This window comes from Dreissena polymorpha, chromosome 14 (genome assembly GCF_020536995.1).
Source record: "Dreissena polymorpha isolate Duluth1 chromosome 14, UMN_Dpol_1.0, whole genome shotgun sequence".
NCBI classification, from domain to species: Eukaryota; Metazoa; Mollusca; class Bivalvia; order Myida; family Dreissenidae; genus Dreissena; species Dreissena polymorpha.
Window position 1 is genome coordinate 49,166,952 of NC_068368.1, and position 24,230 is coordinate 49,191,181.

General features: G+C 34.8%; 1 protein-coding gene across 3 annotated transcripts; it reads left to right on the forward strand.

The window, feature by feature from the left end:
• Window positions 1-15,589: 15,589 nt before the first annotated feature.
• LOC127857536 (uncharacterized) lies at window positions 15,590-24,053 on the forward strand. Of its 3 annotated transcripts, none has more exons than XM_052393972.1 (7): window positions 15,590-16,518; window positions 17,004-17,250; window positions 17,768-17,785; window positions 18,075-18,416; window positions 19,290-19,661; window positions 19,949-20,009; window positions 20,552-20,700. In XM_052393972.1, exons 1-7 carry the CDS (start codon window positions 15,973-15,975, stop codon window positions 20,553-20,555), a joined length of 1,590 nt encoding a protein of 529 aa, XP_052249932.1. In that variant the 5' UTR covers window positions 15,590-15,972; the 3' UTR covers window positions 20,556-20,700. The 3 variants fall into 3 exon arrangements, with proteins under 3 accessions (XP_052249932.1, XP_052249931.1, XP_052249930.1); XM_052393971.1 differs by lacking the exon at window positions 19,949-20,009 and adding an exon at window positions 23,180-24,053 and having other exon boundaries at window positions 15,592-16,518; window positions 17,010-17,250; window positions 20,552-20,737; XM_052393970.1 differs by lacking the exon at window positions 19,949-20,009 and adding an exon at window positions 23,180-24,053 and having other exon boundaries at window positions 15,594-16,518; window positions 20,552-20,737.
• The last annotated feature ends 177 nt before the right edge of the window (window positions 24,054-24,230 follow it).

Below are 24,230 nucleotides of genomic sequence, written 5' to 3' on the forward strand. Positions count from 1 at the left end.
TTTACTAGTGTATTAACTACCTATCAAGATTGCAGCATTTCCATTGCGTATTGGCCAAGAAATATCCATGGCACAAACAATATATCACAATTAAACGTGATGACAAATATTGGTCGCTATTGTAGTCACAGGTTGCTGTGATTTGCATAATTTTCTTACTAGCTTACGATCCATCTTTATTAACAAAAAGAGTAAACAACCTGTGTATAAAATAATTACCCAAAATGAGTCTGCGGCAGTGTGCATAAATAAATTGGCGAATATGTTTAACTATATTGAAAAAAAAAATGGCGACATATCTTTGTTTTGGTTTGGTTTATTTATTCGCATAATCAGCAATACATGCTTTTGGGAAAATAAATCATAAATAGATGTACACAGTTTCCATATCACACTGGGTACGAATTTGCAGCGGTTTCAATACAGAATTACACATAGAATCATGGGTACAAACTCCTTCTTAATTGAAATTGGAAATGCCACCTCAGTCAACTGCACTTTTTTCAAACTGAATGTGAAACTAGTCAATATTTATTATTGGAATGTATGTCAATACACTATTAGCATAATTGTTTTCTGGCTGTAATCGAATTTCGAACTGTCTAAACATGCCTTCCTTTATACTGGGACGTGGAAATACAAATGGGCCTTTAAGCCTTATATTTATTTTAATTAAAATATATCTTTGTAATAGTAAAATACACTAAACTATGCCTACACTCAAAACAACAAAATCGTACCTGTCCTTACATTACCTTGTATTAAATTATTTTTTTAATGATTTGATGCAAAAAAATGAATGGGAACTAGTGTCACTACTTTTTCAGTAGTTTTAAAAATAGACATAATAAGTCATATATTGTCAAATATTTTTTTGCTTTCTGTATTGCAATGTAAAAGCTATTGATGGTAAAATGTACAAGATGCATATATTTCTTGTAAACCCTGAACGGTGTGGATATATATGTGCGTGTGTGCGTGTGTGCGTGTGTGTGTGTGTTTGCACGCACACACGCATACACACAAAAACAACAACAAACACACACCCAAAATCTCTCTCACACACACAAACACACACGCAAACACGCACATCCCCACGCACACACGCTTGCACCCACAAGTACACATCACATATTTAAACGAACCCGAACAAAACGTTTTAAACAATGAAAAAGTAGAGAAGCTCATTATTAGTGAAAAACGTATAATAAGTGATAAAGTTCTTAAAAAAATAATTTCCGAATAATTCCTTTAATGAAAATAAACAAAACACACAAGCGATCAAATTCATTTACCGATAAGTAAGCCCTATCGAAAAAGAAATATATAAATCATTCAGTAAATATTAAAAAATGATTTCAGCAAATTACGTGGCAACAGATGTCCGTATAGTGGATTTTTTACTTCTCGGTTCGCTTCTGGTACGGCAACCATTCAAAGCTGTGTAACATATTTGACGGAGAAGACAATGACACGATAAACATAGACAGAGTCCATTTCTGATTTCTTAACGTTTTATTTCTGCTTATTAACACAACACAACGTTTTCAAAATGTTTGACAAATGCAAGATATTACGCGAAGCCCACAACGGGCCTAGCCCTCGACAGCAAGCAATAATGCGCCTTTTATGTCCCGCTGCTCAAGTAAGACTCCTTATTAATATAGATATAAACAACGAATGCTTTGATAATTGTTACGTGTGCAATTCTGATTGGCTGTTTGTAAAGTCACGTGTCTGCAACATAAAAATGCCGTATGCAACGGACACATAACGAAAACATACGGAATCGACTGAAGATTGACAAATAAGGTAAGCAAATATTCGTGTTCGGTACTTACTGACATTTGATTACCCGAGGCTACTGAAATGTTGATCTAGGTGACTGCCTATTAAAGATTGTTTGACATTTGTTACAAATTTTGATTATTATAGAGTGTTATGTTACAAAATCTACGACTGCATGTATTCCGATCAAAACGCTTGTTGTCGTGACGTTATTTTTTGTAACAACGACAAGAATTAGCACATTTTTAAAAATTGACGAAGCAACCAATGGCATGAGGAGGAAAGTGTAGACGTCGTGTATAAGGGAAAATAGTTTTTCGTAATTAGAAAACAGAGTGGCGTTTCCTGTCGTGTTATTCATGATGTATTTTTCATCCGCAGCTACATGAGATAACTCCAAAACGGAAGTATATGTAGGCTGAACACCACGAAATAAGAAAATTAAAACAAAGCATGAACTTCAAGATGGCGATCATATCAACATATCAAACGTTTTCAATTAGTCGCAATTAAAAATGAATTCACTGTTAATCTTTTCGAACAACGAATCAACTGTTTACGGTCAATTATACGCATTGGTATAATTTTGCAAGAAAACAAACGAACATTCTAATACAAAGATACTAAACAATAAAACCATAAAACATTTAATTATATAAATAATCTATACAGACTGGACGAAAATTGTCAGTTCTTCCGGCCCTTATTATTCTTTTAAGCTTTATGTTTGTTTGATTAGTAATTGTATTTTTTAGCGTTTTATGAATACATGAAAATAATGAACGTATGAAGACTGCTATAATTACATAAATTATTGAATTGATATGCTATCTCTACACTAGAACATTCAAGAGATGTGTTGTTCCGTGAAACACGGTGATTAAGCATAAACGTGCATGGATCGCGAGGACTTAAATCGAACATGCAAGAAATGATGTTCGGTGAAACATTCGGCTTAATCATAACAATTGCATAGGCGTACATGAATCGCTTACAATTCATATTTAAGTACACATATAGTTATTTAAGCAGTGATAGTGGCAGGATGTGCTTTGAATCTGCTACGTAAATATGAGGATTAAATACGGTCTGTGTCATATTTTGGATTCATGTTTGCATAGGTATAAAAAAAACCTGGGTTAGACGCCACAACACATGTTAAACGTGAACTCATATTATGACTACTTAATCTTCAACGATATAGCATGTAATTAATGTATTAATGTATTATATCAATATTCTTAAAACAGCGTTTGAGTGCCCCTTTTCCATACTGTTTGTTTCGCACAGATATCCCTTGCATGCAAGATGATTTACAAGATCCAATTACTTTCACTTTGTCTATTCATAGCAAACAGTTTGTTCAAAAATTAAAATTTTTGACAGCCAATAACAGGATGAGCTTCGCCTGCCGGAAACTCACTAAAAAGATCATCTTTGTCTAATATATCAAATTTGACAGGACATGTTTGTTGAGTTCAACGTCTTCATTTTCTTGTCTAATAACACGTGTTTTATTCCATAATGACATAAATCAAAGACTTATAAATTATAATTTAATTCGTAAGTCGTGGGCAAGAGACCTCAATAGGTGTTTTGTTTTATGTGTATTGCTTATTTGTGGTGTCTGCCAATCAATGCCGTTCAATAAAAGTCGTTATAAAGACAAGATAATTAACATTTAGGAATATGGAAATCATAGGTTGTCGCATAGTCGGTGGAACACAAGAACGTACACAAGACCATACAGTTATCATGGAGATTTATTTTCGTTGATTGATCTTTAACACAAACGTTTTAAATGTTCACAAAATACAAGATAAAAGCGGGTCCTTACGGCCTCGCTAAAACATTAAGTAAGTGTGACATATCTGCGGTTGTATAGCGTGCATAGCTTTCCCTACTGAAGTTAATATGAACAGCTACATGCCTATCAAGCAATGATGCCGTATTTAAAATTTGATTGGAAAATATTGTTCGCCCGTGCACGTGCTCACTGTTGATTGACTAATTTACTAATTAAATCACGTGGTAGAAACTGCTCTAAATTATTTTCTGACGCTTGACCCGATTGACGAGGGGTGTGTTGACAGTAATTTGGAAAAGAATACAGGAATACCATAAAACCGAGTAAACGTTTGTACGTAATGTATGGCTGTCATTAACATCCATTTATGTGTAAGAATTATGTTACGAATTTATTCCTTTAGGTAAACATTTTGTATGGGTGTTTTCTTTTTTATATTGAATGTTTTGTCAAATTTCAATTATTTTATTTCTTCAACCACGTCTGTTATGATATAAACGCTATTGATAATTTCCAAAATATGATTTTTCTATTTAGACAATCATGTCCGTATGGTAAATGATCTATGAACACTTTTTTTATAAAACTTTAATTATATACTATAATGTTTTGAAATTCTTTGGAACAATCGTAAAGTTCGGAGCTTTCTAAAACCTGTTTAAACAGCAGATGTTCTTTTATTTATTGTCCCAAATCTGTTATAACAAATTGATTTATTTTTTTCCATGTGTGAATCTTGTCAATTATGTGTGTTTTGTGTCTTTCAGTTTGGCAATTAGTTCTCTCCAAGAAATGCAATGCTATCATAGTTTTAAATCTGCTGGTGAAGCCAACTTTGCACATATTTGTCACTCGTTAAAGACGGAGGGATATAGAATTGGGCTTGTCATTCCGTCAGTCCGTCTGTCACAAAGCCTTTAGGGCTATCTCTCTGAGACATAAGAAATCCACATACAACTTCATAGATGTAATGATACCAATAAGGAAAAGTGCCATACTAAAAAACAAAAATTCTTCACTTTCTTTAAAAGAAAGTTATTGCCCTCTGTTGTTTTGGCATGATTGAACTGTTCAAGGCTAGTTCAACATGAAACGTCATTGGTGTGTATAACTCAGTGGGCAGAAGAGCCAGGCGCAAGAACCATAACCCTGCACTTTGTTAACTATGAGTTTTTTGCCATTTGTTGTTTTGTATGATGTAACCTTTCAAGGCTATATCTCAGATACGCTATAAGATTGCAACATAAAACATCATGGTAGTGTAGATATCAGTAAAGATAATTGAAATTAACCAAAAATACCCTACACTTAATTATTACCTAGTAATTATAACCCTACACTTAATGATTTTACTGTATATCAAGGGACATGTACCGATCCATAAACACAGTTTATTTTGCGTGGGATATCAATTCAACGACTTTGCTTGTCATTGAAAGATATGTATTTTTTATAAGGTAATTGAATATAATTTAAGCATATCCTGATTTAAAACAGTAAATTATTCACTGCATATTTCTAAAGTAACAGTAATCAAAGACAGAAACTGAAAGATTGTAAAAAGGATTCTGACTTATCTGTAGAAGACCTGCGTTCAAATCACAATGAAAGAGAATATCTGATAAATATTTTTTTAAAGTTTGCCGAACATAAAAAACGAGGACAATGCTATTTTAAATCATTCAATCCGAAATTGCACTTTAAGTGAAATCGCTCGTTAAAAGTCTAAAGTCGAAAATTGTCGCTCGCTGGGAGCAAGGCGTCGTCAATTATCTAGAGTTTTGTTTGGTGCACATCTCCGCTTTTGCTTGATATGGAAATTCGGAAGTATTAACAAGTAAATAGACATTTTTTGGAGTCTTGGCGGGTGATATCTAAAACTGCTAATTTTCTCTGAAATGTACTTACAAATCTATCCGTAACGTCGATATTTGTTTTCAAACTTGGTTCTATGTTCTCACAAAGCTGTGAGAAGCTTAAACAGCTAATGGTGCAGCTTATTTAACATAAATAGAAAACGAAAAGTAAAATCTGCACTGGAGATATTTATTATCCCAAAATATGAAATACAAAGTAATTAATTTGCATCATTCTATTGGAACTTCGTTATCATTTATTATTTACATAACATCATTTAATATCAGCGATGTTTACCCAATGTTTTTGTTTGTTCAACCTTTAAAATAAATCTTAAATTCAGTCCAATCACTTCAATATAATTGTCAATTTCAGGATTGAACGTTTTATATGCTGTTTGAGGGTGAAACGGCTCCTTAGGAGTACATTGTTTGTATATTAAACGGTTGTTGTTGTTCTTTTTGACGCATTGAGCATGTGAAACGGTACTCTAGATTCAAACAAATTAACCGACTGTAAGTACAGTTCTAATATTTACTAGTGAGCATTTTGTCAAAGACATTAAGTGAAAACATGAGATAATGACTATACATGGACCACCAGCAACGTCTTGGCGCTCGTTTTCTTCTACAGCTGCCTCTCTTGACATGGCGTGACGATCAGCTCAGTTATATCCGGCTCGACAGCATTCAACGGTCTCATCTTTTCTAATTCTTGTTGAAACAATTCTATGTCGTTCATGTGTGTCACAATTCATTAACTTAATGTTCCTGTTAATTGCGAAATGCGAACACAATACCTCTTGATTAAGTTTTTTGTTTCTTCAACAACAATGCCAACCAGTAGCATGGTCAATAGTATTGCTGACAACATGTTTCTAGATGTCGTATTATTAGATAGTTGTTTTAAATTAAAACAGTCAAACTATTTGTGAAGACTTACCTTTCACGCCTTTTATTCTCTTATATAAGTGTGGCCTTCCCAGAGCGATACAAATGATGTATTTGAAGAGTTTGGAGACGTTCATCGTGAGATCGTATTCTTATTAACAACTAGTTTAACCTAATTGTCTGCTCAAAATACGACAGTAAAAAACGTTTTGAGATAGCGTCCATGTCAAGATCAAAGTATAAACATAACACATAAGTATTATTTGCGTACTTGTTAAACATCGATACAACATTTTACAATAAAATGTTAGAAAGAGTACAGTAGTTGTTTACTGCTGAATTGGATTACTCTAATGCACATAATCTGCATGGAAAAAGTCAGTGGACTTACAAACCATAAACAGACAGTCTGAATAGTTTATTAACGTTTTTCTTTTTAACATAAAAACACAGCATATCAGAGAAAATCATTTATAAATATAGTATGTACACATTCGTCAGAAATATAAAAAGATCATTCAGGAAATTCAATTTTAAATTATTAATTTTCTTTAAAACAAAATATATTTTAACTCACATCTTCAATAAGAGAATATACAATGTGTACTTTATGAACAGGTGTGCAGTTACGATTTATTATTTGATACGCAATTTACTATGCGCACACATTTAATTGATAATATATACATGTGGTTGTGTCTCTTCATTAAAATGTCATGATAGGCTCTGGAACTGGGTTGAATGATGCGATCATCTGACAGCAAGAACTTAATTTTCTCTCTTTTGTTTAATTTGCTACCAAAAGAGCACTTTCTGTTAAAGTGGCTTTTATATTTGCGTTTAACGGACACATCATTAAGGCATGTTGTTCACGTTCGACAAACGTCTTACAGATACAACAATATCGTTTATTGTCCTGTAAATCTTCATAACGTACTGTCTCTATACGAAGAGGTGCAACACCCCAGCGAAATTAATTTTGCCAAGGCAATACGTTTCGCTCATCTTATCGTATAACTTTTGACGTATGGCTCCACAGTGAATTCTGACATAAACTGCCTATTGTTCCGAATTGTATTACCCCTCAACATTTCCACATATTATCCATAAACGATGTCTTCCCATTTACGCTTAAATGCGTTCAACATGGTTTGTTGAAATCTATTAATTATCGACGTTTGTTGATCTTTGCTATATATATGATTATGGCCAAGAGTGGCATTTTGCAGTTTTGTATTGACTTTCGTGATTATAATTTTGCTGTAGTTGTTTCGGCGTGCGTCCTGTCTAGTAAAGAAGTCAAAGTGCTGTTTCTTACGTCTGGTGTCGTCCATCCTGTTTAAGCGAAACCATTGTCCTAGCAAAGATTTCTATTGTCGAATGTGCGGCTGGGTCCATCCCAAGTCTACTTTCATTGCTGCGTTTGATGTATACATGTATCTCCCTGCACATAGAGAGAAGCGAGAGGCTTTATGATTGACGGCAGTTACTCATGAAAATTCCTGTATTCCCAATATTGCAGCTCCGTAGACTAGTGTCGGCCACACCAGTGTTTCGTAAAGCATAGTAAATACTTCACAGTCCTCTCCCTTTAGCACTTTATACTTCGAGATAAGTAATCTTTGAGCTCTGGACGCCCTCTGTTGTACGTTTTTGCGGTTACAGAATAGTCCAATTTGTCAATTTAAACAATGTCCAGATTGCGATATTGGCTGAATCGTTCAATAATTAATAGGTTTCGCTTGAACATAAATTCCGTCGGCGATGTGTTTGCTGTTCTGAAACGAAAGATTTTCATTTCATTGATATTTATTGTAATGTTGTCATGCACTTTTGACATAATACATCGATCAGTAGATGCAGGTTTTCCTCGTTTTTTTACTTACAATGGTAACGTAGTCTTTAAAACAAAATTAACGTACACAAATCCATTTCAGTGTTTATATCGTTTAATTTCTATTTATTTAATTACAACACAACGTTTTCCAGTGTTCGTAAAATATGCTGAACTACAAGCTAAATGTATCGGTCCCATGACAATAACAAATTGTATGACCACAATATCCGGCGTTGTGCGTAGCAATGACCTCTCTACTGAAGAACAATACACTAATATAGTTGGTACCCTTAATGGTGACGTGTTCGATTTCCGACGGGAATGTATGCAAAACCACATGCCCAAATGTAGCAACGTAATATGATATATGAAACGGACGTATATGGAAGTCGGCCCGCCATTTACATAAAATTATACAACAATCAATGGACAAATATACAAATATAGATTTCAACTACCCCTATTAATATATCTTAGGCATTATGTGACACAATATAAGGTAATCCGCGTAAAATAGGTAATTCATCGATTTTATATCCAAGTCAATACCTATACCACTTTTGTTTAAGTGTTCACTCAAATCATTTATGTACAGATAAAAGATTGCGTTTAGAAATTTACCTTTTATACCGTAACTCGATAGTTTATTAAAAAGTAGTCCATGGTTCATTGGGTCATAGGCTTTGGAAAAGTCTACGTTTACGTTTTATGTACTCCAGTATGTCGGTCAGCGTCGATAAATGAGCAGTTGTACTACGCTTAAAACGCCGTTTTGGTTGATACATATTTTATTGTTTTCCTCAGCCTCGGTCTTCATTTGTTTTGTTCAGCACAGCGCATTATGCTTTAGAGAAGGCCGAAGTAACCGTTATACCTCGACTGCTTCGATTGCAGGATTTATAATACAGGTGTTATTATACCGTGTGTCAAGTTTTGTTATTGTACATTTCACTTGGTATGTGGTCAAAGTCTGATCATTTGTTTTTTTGCTGATGCACACGTTTGACCCTAGTACATCGAGATCTTTATTTCACCATGTTTTTTTCCCTCGATTCACCGGATGGAATCATCATACGAATTGTCAATACGTTTCCGCTCATGTTTATTTGTTTCTTAATTATTTTTTTATTGCGAATCAATTCAATTACATTACTACATCATGAACGTCTCTGATTTATTTCCTCGGTAGTATCGTGTGCTTTGAATTCGGCGTATATTATTGTCTTTTTGGGCGTTAACTGTTTCTCAAACTGTAGTAAGACAGATATTCTATTCCGGGAGTGAATGGTCTGGAAAATATGTTTATTTAGGCTGATAATGTTTAATGAATTGGATACAAAAAGGATATAGGCGCAAAACTTGAAAATTCGTAAATTTGTTTAACTGTTCGTATGGCAGTAAACAGTGGTCGACTACCGCACACCTACGCTTTAAAACGCTATTGAAGTCGTTGTTTTCGTAATGTTTCTTCCGTAAAGTATTAACAAGTTTGCACTAAATAGAAAGTCTACAAAAGGTAAACAATATTGATTTTTTACGTATTCAATTTCATCACGATGCACTAGTTAGTCAATGGGAGAAGTGTATCACCGATACGTGCGTTGGAATCACAAATCACTGTCAGTATTGTCCAATTTCGATTGACGTCATTTTAACCTAGAAGTTTGTGCAGAAAATCGTTTTCATTTCCCTGTCTCGACGAGTCTGTGGTATATTTGCTTTCTATGGATATCAATATTATTCCTTTATAGGATTTATCTAAACGATTTATATGGAAGCGTTCAAAGAGTTCATTTTTCACACAAATACCGACTCCCTTTTCGGGCGTTTATATGTGTATCGGTTCAATTGTTTCCATACCAAGTGTACTCTCTCAACTTTATGTTTTTGGATTCTTTAATCTACTTTCGGCGATCCCAACGATATCTAGCTTTAAATTATTGGTGCAGTATTTTTTTAGCATAAAATTGTCAGATGAATGATTTGTATTAAGCCTATTTGGATTCCAAAACTCTCATGCCACCTTATGACGCCGGTAGGATGTTTCCCTGTAGGGGCGCCCTGCGTTATTGGAGTAATTGCCTTTGTTTTCGTTATTGTGAAGTTTCCGATGTAACCTCTGCCATCGTCCCTGCGGGACTCGTGACTCGCACCTGTTCGTGCCAAAGTGTATGTTAATCTCTGTTCGTGAGCTTGCGATCCGCGGGTAACGTGCCTATATGTGTCTTGTCGTTCTTCCGCCAAATGTTCTTCCGGTTGTCAGCGTCATGTCGAGGTACACGCTTCTTTCCTCGCAATGTTATATTGTCTTTACCGATACGATTCGCAATCGTTGTAAGATAAAATATCGCTTCTCTTTCTAACGATACTCTAGATTTTTCGATCAACATTTTGCTGTATGCTCTGCTAAGCTTCAATGTATTTTTAGCTTTCAAGATTTTATCAAGTTCGTCTTCATGTTTGCATTGAGCTATTATGATTCCAAGTTCGTAGTTGGATATTACCATCTTCGGTTGCTACTGCTTTCACGTTTATCAATACTCCATCTGTTCACATTTAGTTAGCTTTATGACGACTATTTTTTGTCGCGTGTGTCTGGTTGGATGCTTATATGTAAAGAACGGCTTTCGCTGTCATTCTCACGTTACATGTTACTATTACTCTTCCTATTGCATTTTCGGACGCAAGTTTAACGTTTGCACGGACCTTTGTTAGTTCTTTGTTAAGATCGTTTATTGTTTTTAAGAGATTGCTTGTCCAACCTCTGTGTTCACTGTTGATGTATGTTTATTTTATCATCAATACTAATTTCTAGTTCCATTCTATTTCTCAGACTTTCACGCATTTTGTTTGTAAGTTTATATAAGGCTGTAATAATGCATACATTTCCCGCTATTATAGAGAGTGTACTTTCGTTGTCTAGTGTATTATGAGTCCACAAGCCGACGTTTCTTACTCTTTCGTTTCCCTTTGATTTGGGCTCCTGGCGTTGGGGCAGGTGTCGCCGATTGCGCTTGCCGTTTGCCCTTTACACATGTGGTTCCTGTCTTGTTATTGTTCTGTCTTGTGTTTGGGACCAAACCGAAGATAAGTGACTGTGACTGCGTCAAGTCGATAACAAGATAAGAAGGGAAAACTTTGCTACTGGATCATGTCTATTGTCTGTGCTGCCTGTGTTGTTATCAACATTCGTGTTTTGTTGTCATTGATTAAGACTGATACAATGATATTCAACATCACCTGTTTTCTGTGTTTAACAGGCTGACAGATCTTTATCTTCACCCAGAATAAAGAGAACATTATCTCTGCATTGAAAGTTGTCTCCGTTAGCCATCTTGGGTGGTTGCGTTACACTCAAACATGGCAAAGATAATTACCCGGTGAACTTTTCTTACTCGGGTTAAATGCTTCCGTAAGGCAAACTATCAACATATAAAACTTTGATATCACCACCACAGTACACAATCCCGATTTGAGTTACAAACAGGGCCAATAGACATAAACAATTATTCCCCGATATTAATTTTATGAATATTCGCTCACGAAAGCTAGAATGACGAGATATTTTGTCGCTAAATATATTTCATGTTCTCAAAAGTACTATATCACGTTAGTTATGCGGATACTTTGATTACAGATGGGACTCCGATAACAGAGAACAACAAAAGTCAAGCGCGAGAGGAGAGTTCCTCAGTGTTTTTTTGTACAGTTATTAACCAAATTAGTTTTTAGACAAGGCACATGTCGAGATTATAAATGGTGTATCTTTTTCTATTGTGAATAAAAAAGTTCACGGAAAAATGGTAGATTTTTCTTCAAATGATTTAAAATTCGGTCGGAAAACAGCATGAACTGGATGAACAGTAAACATTAAACATAATAAAACTACTTAGAAATATTGCAAGAAATTCTTTGATATTCCAGCATGTAGAGTATTTACTGTGCTTCAAATAATGAAAGTTTGATATTATTCAATGAAATATACACGAAGGTAGGGCATGTTTTAAAAGGTGGTATTCATGCAGTTGCGGATACTTTGATTCCCGATAAAGGACACTTCGAATAACAGAGACTTTCAACAAATTGGGCACTCTGATAACCGTGTTTTACCTTCTACATGAAATGCATTTATGTATATATTGGCTATTCTTACCAAACATTTTGAAGTACGAATCAATGTGCCTTGTCAGGCGCGACACATTAGGAACCTGTGCATTATTTAATTAAAAACACATGTGAAATATAACCAATGGCGTTGATCGTTTTCAAAATTCACATAATGAATACTACTTATATTATAATTGCATTTACGAAAAATTAGATTATAATTCTTATTTTTGAAGAAATATATTCCTTTCAAGTTACGACCGGAAATAATTATCTACATACTAAACTTTTTTTAGTGGTAACTTGAGTTTTTGTGAGATGAACATACAACGGATCATTTGGATCTACACGATCGTGTTTATTTTTACTTATAGCAGAGCACTTAATAGCGGAAACGATGGGGTCTTTAAGAGGAAATACACCTTTGTTCCTCATAAAATCCTATGTCGTTGGTGCTCATTAGAATCGCATCATCAAGACGATACTAATGCGCAGCCACAGCACAAATACGATTATTGAAAACTCCCTTCATCTTGAGCTCTGCTTATAAGAAGCACCTAGTTTTACACAGTGATAACGTGCGCTCGAAGTGCGATTCATCTGACCCTAAATCACGTTATTGGCGATATTTATCTTTAAGAAGCAGTTTTAGCAGAATCATGTTTCGTGACATGCTATGTAATATATAAGTAAATGACCTTGGTACCTTTGTTAGGACATAATTATACATTCTTTAGATAAACCGTTTCGCTACAAAAAACGTTAGTATTGTTGAAGTTCGTGTACTATGCGAAGATCCAGCGGTTGGGTGACTCGAAAACTGGAAAATATATGGTCACATAGACGGTACTCTTCAGACATATCGAATAAATTTCCATTTATCTTTTACATTTATACAAAATCAGAATCATATTCCAAAGGGAGAAGAACATGTTTCGGTAATTCGTTTTTTATTTACTCCAGAACATACATTTTTATACATTGTCTGCTAACTATAAAAGTATTCAACAGAGAATTCTGCATTTCTGATAAAATAGTGTGTTCTATCTGGTAAAAAGTGTCGCCTAAACGGGAATAGAATGGCCATTATCATTGAGATTATCGGTTAAAGAAGTGCCCATGGAAATTTGGCATACGACTCTTTAAAAATTTGAATGTTATTGGCTTATTTCCAAGTATTTTTATAATGTTGAAATATGTACTGCTCATTCAATTCATGCTGATTATCGAGGAATTGTATCGTGTTTTTATATAATCCACCGTTTTTCTGCGATTTTCTTATTTCGCAATACGAAGTGCTATACCATTTATTGCCCCAACTATGTCCCGTGTCTGAAAACCGGATGAACATAATATCAATGCAAAAAAAGCTGAAGAACGCTCCTCCCGTGCGTGGCTTTTGTTTTGCTCTGTTATCGAAGTGCCATCTGTTTACAAAGTATCCGCATACCCGTCGTGTATATGAAATGTATTTTTATTTTTCCTGAAGCATTATTGCCGAACACCTTTCCCATCTTTCATACTACACAACCACAAAAAAATAATCGAAAATATGACACAAAACGTATATAACTCGCGTATTTCATAGCTGATTCAAAACACGTCCTGTAACTATCACTGCTTAAATAACTATATGTGTATTGACATATAAATATTTAGCGATTCATGTACTCCTATGCAACTCTTATGCTTAAGCCGAGTGTTTCACGGAACATCATTATTTATTTATGTTCCACCTAAGTGCTCGCGATCCATGCACTCTTAAGCTAAACCCTGTTGTTTTCTTACAAAATTACAACTATTCAATAATTGACCGTAAACAGTGTGATTCGTTTGTAGAAAAGATTAAGAGTGTATTCATATTTAATTGCCACAAATTGAAAACTTTTTTATCTGTGTTTTTCTGTGAGGTATTTAACTCTGTCACTTAATAGCATCAAACGTTATGTTTTTCATAGTTCACAAGATGTTTGTCGCTATTTTTGTGTAGAGCGTATACCTTTTTTATATAAGATTCATTAGATTTGTCCCATATATAACAGCAATAATGAATATAAGGTTTACTATGTGCACTGTAAGCCTTTTTATTTTTAACATGGAGAAAGAAAATGATATGTTTTAGTTAAGCCATTTTACATTTTAATTGTGTCCAAACCTTGTCTATTTGAACATGCAATTCAAAGTTTGATTCACATAAACAACATATATTCTCCTAAATACTTTTGCCAGTCGTATACCCTTATATTAATTTTACGTGGACCGGGATTTTTTAATTAACATGTTATTAAGGGTACATTATGTATCAATCAATCAAGTAAATTTGCAATTTATTTTTATATGAATAGGTTCAAATCGCATACATGTAAAATCGAATAATCAGCACATAAATCTCTTTTATATCAGGATACACAAATGCAATATCTATTAGTATTATTTCAGCACATCCTTAATAGTCATGGTTCATTGTGAAAAAATGCTTGTCCTTTAATATACTTAAAATTCTTTGACAATAATTTTCTAATATAAAACAGTTTTCTAGTTACCGGTATACGCATGAACTTGCATGCACTTGTTTGATATATACCATATTGAATTATAGGTATTTAATTATTGTTTAAACTGTTTCAATGTTTATGGCTTGAAGCCGTATATTTTGCAGGTTTTATTTAATATGGACGTGCAATGAACATAACTTATCCATAGTTTGCTATTGATATTTGACACAATGTTTGCGTATTGAATAAACACAATCATAACGAATTCATAAAGTCTAAACATGCATTCTTCCTTTGCACATAATAATTTCATTTATTATGAAATAGCTTTCCCCTGTTATGAACCTATTCCATGGACGGTGACAGTTAAAACCCCAATAAGGAAGTAAGTTATGTAAGTCTATCTGAAAATGAGCGTATATTCAGTGGGTTTGTTCAGGCACGGAAAATGTGAGTGGAATTGTGTTTAATGCACATTTAACAAAAACACTTTTTTGAAATATGATAGCTGAGCTGCATCAGATTTAACGCAAAACTATTCATATAATATTTTGCCTGCATATTTTAAATAATGATCACTCATGCCTTTGAAGTCGTAATGGCTTTACAGAAGGATGCACCTGAGCTACAAACGGAGTAATTGAAAACCTCAACCAGGAAGTAGCCAGTATCATATTTAGTTTTGCAGGGTGACATAACACTTCAGATCTTTATTTTAATCGAACTTAAATAAATGGGCGTATATTCAGCGTGTGTGTGTGTGTGTGTGTGTGTGTGTGTGTGTGTGTGTGTGTGTGTGTGTGTGTGTGTGTGTGTGTGTGTGTGTGTGTGTGTGTGTGTGTGTGTGTGTGTGTGTGTGTGTGTGTGTGTGTGTGTGTGTGTGTGTGTGTGTGTGTGTGTGTGTGTGTGTGTGTGTGTGTGTTTTAAATAGACTCACGTAACTGTGTACATGTCCTACAGACGGAGTAATAAAGAACCTCAATCAGGAAGTAACACGTATCATATTTAGGTATGTAAGTTTATCTGAAGGCAGGTATTGAAATAGCACTTCATATATATTTTTGTTATTGAACTGAAATAAATGTACGTACATTCAATTGGTGAGTTAAGAAATAAAATTGTTTGTGTAACTTTTAGAGAAAATGTATATGTTTAAGAAACAACAAAAACATATAAAACTTTTGAAATAAGATGACAGATACCACAGATATAAATATCGATTACTTAACACCGATTAGTGAACAAAGTGACAGAAGCGCGTCTCGTCATAATAATGGATATCCTAGGGCACATTCGCCTTTGGCCAATGGTTATGCTAAAGGGAAAAGGATACGGGGACATTTGGTAAATGGCGCCGCTAAGAATGATATACAAGTATCACGTGAAAATTTGGCCGACGGCGATGATAAAATGTCAAGGACACGCCATCAGCTGATGAATGGCCATGTCAGGAGTAAAAGCTTACCAGTTCATTCTGCCAACACTGGCTTAAGGAGTGAACGTTTACAAGCGCCTCTTACCAACGATGTCCCTAGGACTGAAACATCACATGCACGTAACGTCGACGGCCGTCCAGGAGGGACGAACGTACAGACGGATAGAGGGGCGGTTGTTAATGGGTATCAAGGTCTGATTAGAGATAATCCACCCGAACAAGACAATCAACCGGACAATAATGACGAGAGCCATTATACAGATGGTGGTATTCCGGAAGGCGATACTCGTGGTCTGGAGGAGGTAGGTCAACCAGACACTTAAGAGTGTTTTTGTAAGATGGTTTGGACCATAAGCGTTCCGGAAAAAAATCCGCTGGAATAAAATTAGGAAAATTGTAAATAATCTTTTTCAAGTGATAATGTTTCACCGATTTTTGTTATTTTACCGAATATGGTTTACAGTATAAGCATTCAAGCAAAGGACTTAGCTAAAATAATCCTTCAAATGCGAAGTAATTTGTGTGGGCTTTCGATTCGTATATTTTAAGACAATTACGGCGTACACAACGCATCAATAATTTTTTTATAACACGGGTTTTGGATTATGTTCAAAAGTTTTTTATCATATTATTTAACAAAAAAGGATGCAATTAATGATATTAAACACGTTATAAGTCAGTCTGTCAGTCAGAATACACAGTTGATTACATGCATGTAAATGTTGGTATACGTGTATATTTGACGACCTTATCCCTCTTAATCCATATGTATCCACTTAAGCTATAGTTTCAGATGAAACTCAAAAGATCTGTGTCAAACCACAGCATAACATATCAAGAGGACGATGTCTATTGCGAGTTGTACGATGAAATAGGTGACACAGACCTGGACATCCCAAGTACACCTAACAATAGTACACCAAGCAAAAGTACACCTACCAAGAACAGATGCTACTTGATTGCCTTGGCCAGTGTCATTGTCACCATGGTACTGGCGGGAGCGACATTTGCAGTCGTGTTCTTCTTAGACATCAGTAAGAGTCCATTGCGATGATGATTTCTATTGATTTACACGACATGAACATAATGTCATAGTCAAGATTGATTTACTGTTCTCTTATTTATGATGGTATCAATATCAAAAATATATCCCGTGTGCAGCATTAAACAGTATACATATAGTCTAAGTGCAATTATAGAATAAGCCGAGAGAGTATACGCTATAAATTGATATTTGTGGGATGTACGTATTAGAACAATCATCCAATAACAACAGTTTTTTCTTTCATCTGCTTTTTAATTTTCAAGAGGGGTTTCCTTTCAAGTACGTATTTTAACCAGTGCATATCCCGATAATTAAATGGATTATTTAGTTTATATTTAGTATATATGCTAATTACATTATTCGGTGTATAAAAATCCAGTGTCTCATGTGTTAGCAAAAAGTAATTAAATACTTTATATTTATGTTGACATTACTTAATGTTAGTTGATTTTAATGACTAGTTGGTAATCGTATTTTTGTAATACTCGACTGTGTTATATTTTCAGAGTCTTCAAAGGCTCCAGGTAAGCGAACAGAAATTGATTTTAAAGTCAGATTTTCATACTAGTAAATAGTAGTGTTATTGTAATGATTTAAGTAAACAAAATCTGTCTATAAGTTAATAATTATAAAATATTTTATAAATGTCAATGTTTTGTCAGGAACGTTTATTGATTTTTCAAGTTCAACAATAAATCCTGAACCCTTCAAAAAAATAATATAAAGGTTTGCGCCATTTTTTATACAACATATATGCGAATCTCTTCAACCCTCGCTTTAATTACCAATACATTTTCAATATGGCAATTTCAGTTGATTTTGAGGAAGCAGACATCACATTTAATATCGGGGAGCCAGGAAATCTCACGTTTGAGATGGCAAATCTGACAGACTGGGCAGAGCTTTACATCTCCAGAGAATTCACAGTACCAGTCGCATCGGCCAATAGAACAAGTCCCAATGTGGAGACGCACGGACACATTTCCGCTCTCAATACGACAGAACTCTCCAACCATTCTGTAAGGATAGATCTTCTATTTAATCCAGTCTCTTGCAACGATTCTGCCGGAAAAGCGGGGATTGTCAAATACGTCTTCTCAATTAAAATGTCTGATTCGTCGTGGATCAATGTAACGAAAAGAATTCGTTTCCAACGTAAGTACGTAAAATGTCGTTAAAGTGATATTATGGGCATTTTTCACTGTTGAATTAAACTGAAAAGAATTAACAGGTCAAAAGAGTAAGTTAAAATGTGGTTACTGACCAATTATCTGCAACTCATTTTGCTACCAGTTGTTTACAAAAAATATATTTTATATTCAATATTTTACGTGACTCACCCAGTCCTCTAAGCCGAAATGATCCATAAAACAAAATTGTGTCTTTGTGTCCTATGAACGAATCTGCACTAAAACTAAATTTAGGTTCACGTCGTACATGCAGGATCAGTTGTCAAATGAAAGCACGGTTGATATTCAAATGCATTATTTTTTAGCTTTCCGGGAAATTGTTTTAGTATGTTGATGCTGCATTAACAAATATAAGTGTATATGAAGTGAAAACACCAACAATAAAAAACGGTTGCGATAGACACCTTTAAACTGTTAGATGCCCATATTGTCACTTAAATTACCCCCGTCATGTATTGCTTACCGGGCTGTTACACTTATACTGTAAATACCAAGACGTCTTAACGGGAATCCGATTCAACGAAGCTATTTAAGAGATAGGAAATATTATTTGTTGTTTCATTTATAAAACTGGAATTCGAATGAATTGGAAAACATGTAATCTATATGTTTACATATACAATTATTGAGCTTCATCACATGTCATTAGACGTTCAAAAAGGAGACAACAAATACATGGATTTATACTGCTAAAACTTGTACATTTTGCTTACACACTAAAAATGTATTTTTTGCGAAACGGTTTCATACGAAATTTAAAAAAGCACTATTCTATAGCATTTGTCAATTAAAACAGTTGAAATAGTTTATTAAATAGACTGAAATATTTTCTCTAAAGGACTTCCGGGAGTTCCAAAGCTGACTATGTCAAGAGAGGTAATAAACAATAAGGTCACGCGAGCTGACCTCCCCTACGTTTGCGAGGGCGAAATAGGCGATCCGCGTGGACGGCTTATCATAGAAAGCGACTTCGATGGCGAGTTTCAAGCTCTCTTCACGGAAGACACCACAAACAACTCAATAGGGATTATTTTTGGTGACAAACTGACTACGGAATCTTGTGAAAACTATCAGACATTGAATTTTTCCTTCCACAAGCCCAATATGTCAGTGAACTTCAAGCGGCTTCGTTGTTCGATAAAACCGTCGTCGAACATTTTGAACAGCGATGTTAAATCATCCGGTGAAGGGATCATAAAGGTGGTACCAGGTAAAAGGGACTCAATTTGTTCAAATTGTGCATCTAGTGATACCTGCATAACAGCCATTTGTTAAAAATGTGCAATTCATTGCTACCTTCATTATAGCATTAGTTCAAATTGTGCAATTCAGTGTTAGCTACATTTCAGAAGTTGTTAAAATTGTGCAATTCAGTGATCCCTGCATTATAACATTTTTTAAATTGTTCAATCAGTGATACCTACATAACAGAATGTGTTAAAATTGTGCAATTCAGTGACACCTGCATTACAGCATTTTTAAAATTGTGCAATTCAGTGAGACCTGCATTACAGCCATTGTTACTTGTGTGCAATTTAGTGGTACCTGCATTGGACAGGTATATATTTTTTTGTACAAAATGTCAATACCCATTTATTTAAATAGTGTTTGTTAATCAGAAGTGAGCATGATCAGTATTGGACAAACTTGACATGGTGACATATTTCTTTAAAATAAACGACGCATGATACATGACCAAGTGTGGGTCATCATGATTAACACGTTGAAGTCGTTACGAAATGGAAACCATTGGCAAGCATGCATTGTGTTACACGCACAAAATAAATCCCTCAATGCGTAAATAATTATTATCGCTTTATATGAATAACGTGTTCAGTTGTCTTGGCACGATTGCTAAAACATTAAAGGTCGTTTAAGCTAACAGCCCATTTCCTTAACAGTAACATGAAAGAGAGACTTCAGGCGATTATTTGCCAAACATTTCATAATTTAAAAAGAAAATAACTCATTATAATACAAAACAAATATAGTAATTTACCCTATTAGGTTTGTAATTCGGCCTTTACCATTTGAGCAAATGTTAACAGATTTGAAAAAAAAGTATTTAATTCTGATTCTTATTTGCATCGTGCATTTCAGATGACTGGTGCAAGTTCGCAACCAGCGATACTCCGCTTATCGGCCATCCGTATGCCTGCCATCTCGGGGTAAGCTGCAGTACAAATGGGATAGTCTTAGGCGTCCCAATGGACTGCAGAGAGGGCCAATGTCTCAGAACTCTGAATAGGGCTTACGGATGTGACTCGTGCATTTGTACTAAAGGAGGTATATGAAAATGTGCTGCTAAACTTGTATAGTCTAATACTATTTCTAAAGGTTCATGTTAACTCTGAAATTCGCTTGCTTTTTTCGTTCAATATTATGAAATTTTTAACAAATCAAACTTATCTGCATATTACTCAAACGTATATGGTACTCTCCGATAATTTAGTCACGCCGGATTAGTTTATATTGACTTATTGAAATAACATTGTATGTCGTCATGGTTGTGTAGGTTTGGCCACTTAATTTTACTCGCCAAAACGACATTAAGTTGAAGTCTCGACGTAAATATTTCCGGCTTTTCCCGAAAAATCATTTAGTCGACATAATCTCGGTAATCTCACCAATATAATGTTGACGATATATATCGTCATGTATAAATCGACATATCCATATGTTATATCAATAAATCGATGAGTCATGTCGACATCCAGTGATCCGCGCAGATATTATGCGAACATTTGTACACACACCCCTTTGTGCACTTAAATTATATCTACTCGTCTTCATATTATATAAAAAATGTCATCGGGACGCAAAAAATTTAATAAACAATCCGTCCTTCTAAGGAAGCGTATATGGTACATCCCAATAATATGGCCATTCCGGATTAGTTTATATCGACTTACTGTGAAATAACATGGTTTGTCGTCATAGTTTTGTAGGTTTTTCCCTCGTAATTTTACTCGCCATAACGACATTAAGTTAAAGTCTCGAAGTAAATGTTTCCGGCTGTTCCCGAAACAATATTTGGTCGACATGATCTAAGTCGACAAATCAACGAAATGTTTGGCGTCATGCTCTTGTGAAAATTACCTGCCATCATAGCTTAAGTCGACGATGAGTTATTTATTACGCCATGACACCTTTTTCATATCATGCCGTCATAGAATGTTGACATCATCACAACATCATAATGTTGTTATGGCCAGTAAAATTAAGAGGTAAAAAGCTACAAAACTATGTCGACATACTATGGGTATATGGTACACTCCAATAATATGGTCATGCCGGATTAATTGATATCGACTTACTGTGAAATAACATGGTATGTCAACATAGTTTTTTGCTTTTTCCCACTTAATTTTACTCGCCATAACGCCATTAAGTTAAAGTCTCGACGTAAATGTTTCCGGATATTCCCGAAAAAATATTTGGTCGACATGATCTAAGTCGACACATCAACATAATTTTTGGCGTGATGCTCTTGTGAAAATGAATTACCATCATAGTTTTAGTCGACACGATGAGCTATTTTTTTTACGCCATGACACTTTTTCCATATTTTGCCGTCATAGAATATGGTACACCCCAATAATATGGTCATGCTGGATTAGTTTATATCGACTTACAGTGATATAAAATGGTATGTCGTCATAGTTTTGTAGGGTTTTTCTCTTAATTTTACTCGTTATAACGACATTAAGTTCAAGTCTCGATGTAAATGTTTTCGGCTGTTCACAAAAAAATATTTTGTCGACATGATCTAAATCGACGAATAAACATAATTTTCGGCGTCATGCTCTTGTCAAAATGACTTGCCATCATAGTTTTAGTCGACACGATAAGCTTTTTTTACGCCATGACACCTTTTTCATAATGTCGTCATAGAATATTGACATCATCACAGCATCAGGGTGTACCATATACGCTTCCATAACCATATACTTTTCAATAGAAAAACCTTCACAATTATGACGACATACCATATTATTTAACAGTAAGTAGATATTAACTGATCCGGCATGACCATAATATCCGGGTGTACCACATACGTCTCCGTACGTTACTTGCGCAAAACGATAACATGATTTTTTAGCATTTCTGTTGTTTTTGTTAATCTTTTGTTTAACATGTTTATCAATTACATTCAATAAAACTCTTAAGAAGCGAGATAGAACTCGTAAATGGCCGAGCGGTCAAGGCGGTAATCCGGACCACCCTCGAATCCCTGTGGTGTTTTTTACATCATTGGGTTAGGTTTTATACTCTCTTGTTAATATAGACTACCTGAGCTCTTAAATGTCGTTAAATTAGTCAAGTTAAAACATTTAAGATGGACGACTTCTTAACATGTGAAACATATGTAAACAATACCCTTTAAAGCATGTCTAAATGTTTTAAACCGCCAGTGTCTTCCTGATAATAATACTTTCATTTATACATATATATGTTCACACACGAACCGCGTCATGCGGAAATGAATGTCACCCGTCAGATGCTACCCTATCCGCTTAAGAGTCAAAATAATTTTCGTGGTATCATTAACAGAAACCTTAGCTCCTGACCAATATGTGCCTATCCACAGGCTATGGCTGGAGCTACGCACGCCGCAAATGGCATAATACCCTTTTTCGTATCACGCGGGTCAAAACATGTTAATATGAATATCACAATATTCTAGTACTTTGAGAACAACAAATGTAACATTCTTGTGTTCTTCAGGGCAATTGCCGACGTCGACGATCACCACGGTGCCGCCAAATGGGAAATAAGCTGGACTACAATTATGCCTCCTTGTAGTTGTATTTGCTCACTTAAAATTACACTTGCCATTGTCATGTTTGATCATTGATTGTGATTGTTTTAGTAGTGTGTCTTTAAGACCTGTTCATAATGCCGTTTTCGATATGTGCGCATACATTTGCACTAGCCTTCCATTCGTGTTTTTATATTCGCATATTTTTCTCATTCAGTTTGTTTTTGATATTGTGATTGCCGACTTTGACCCAGAGTTTAAAAAAATCACACCACTCTTTGATCAATTAAACAACGACTTACAAAACGATTTAATATAGTGGCAAATATTGCCATCGATAAAATGAAATGGTCATGATGATTTTTAGAAGTAGTTTCATTTCAACTTCACCGAACAAGATATATCTTTGAAAAATATATTCGGCGTATACCCTGACTTTGAAATAAAGGTAGAAAATTTACTTTTTTAAGTCATGGTTGTTTCTTTTTTTCACTTAATAGTCGCATATCCACTTCATGAAATGTTTGTCACCAAGAGCACGTATATAAAACTACATAATAGTGTTGGTATATTTAAGTATGTCGTTTTAAATTTGGTTGCGTGAACTCTCTCGTTTAAAAGAGAATTTACTTTTGTCAGCGTATCCAAGTCTTGGCGTAAGACTGCAGTCTCGCCTTGTGGCCTCTCATCTTTTCTAATTCTTGTCTCAACAGATCTTTGTCGTTTTTTCAAGACAATCCTTTATGATTAACTGCATGTTCCATTTCATTGCGATTTGCGAACAAAATACCTCATAATTTAGCCGAATTTCATTCATTTACAATGCCTAAAAGTAGGATTACCTATATGTCAAATTTTTGGACAATGTTCTTATTAAAACAGTAAACATGTTCATGTAGATTTATCTTTTACATCCTATTCTGCTGCCAGATCCGTGTGAATATTAGTGCCATATAAATAATGTATTCATTTAGTTAAAGGACGTTCACCGTGAGGTCGTATTTTTACAAACAAGCA

Bases quoted from the DNA above. Each gene is read 5' to 3' on its own strand.
- LOC127857536 (XM_052393970.1), top strand. From the start codon at position 15,973: ATGACAGATACCACAGATATAAATATCGATTACTTAACACCGATTAGT. The intron at 18,417-19,289 runs GTAAGTACGTAA...TTTTCTCTAAAG, and splicing joins GAAAAGAATTCGTTTCCAAC to GACTTCCGGGAGTTCCAAAG. The intron at 20,738-23,179 runs GTATATGAAAAT...TGTGTTCTTCAG, and splicing joins GTGCATTTGTACTAAAGGAG to GGCAATTGCCGACGTCGACG.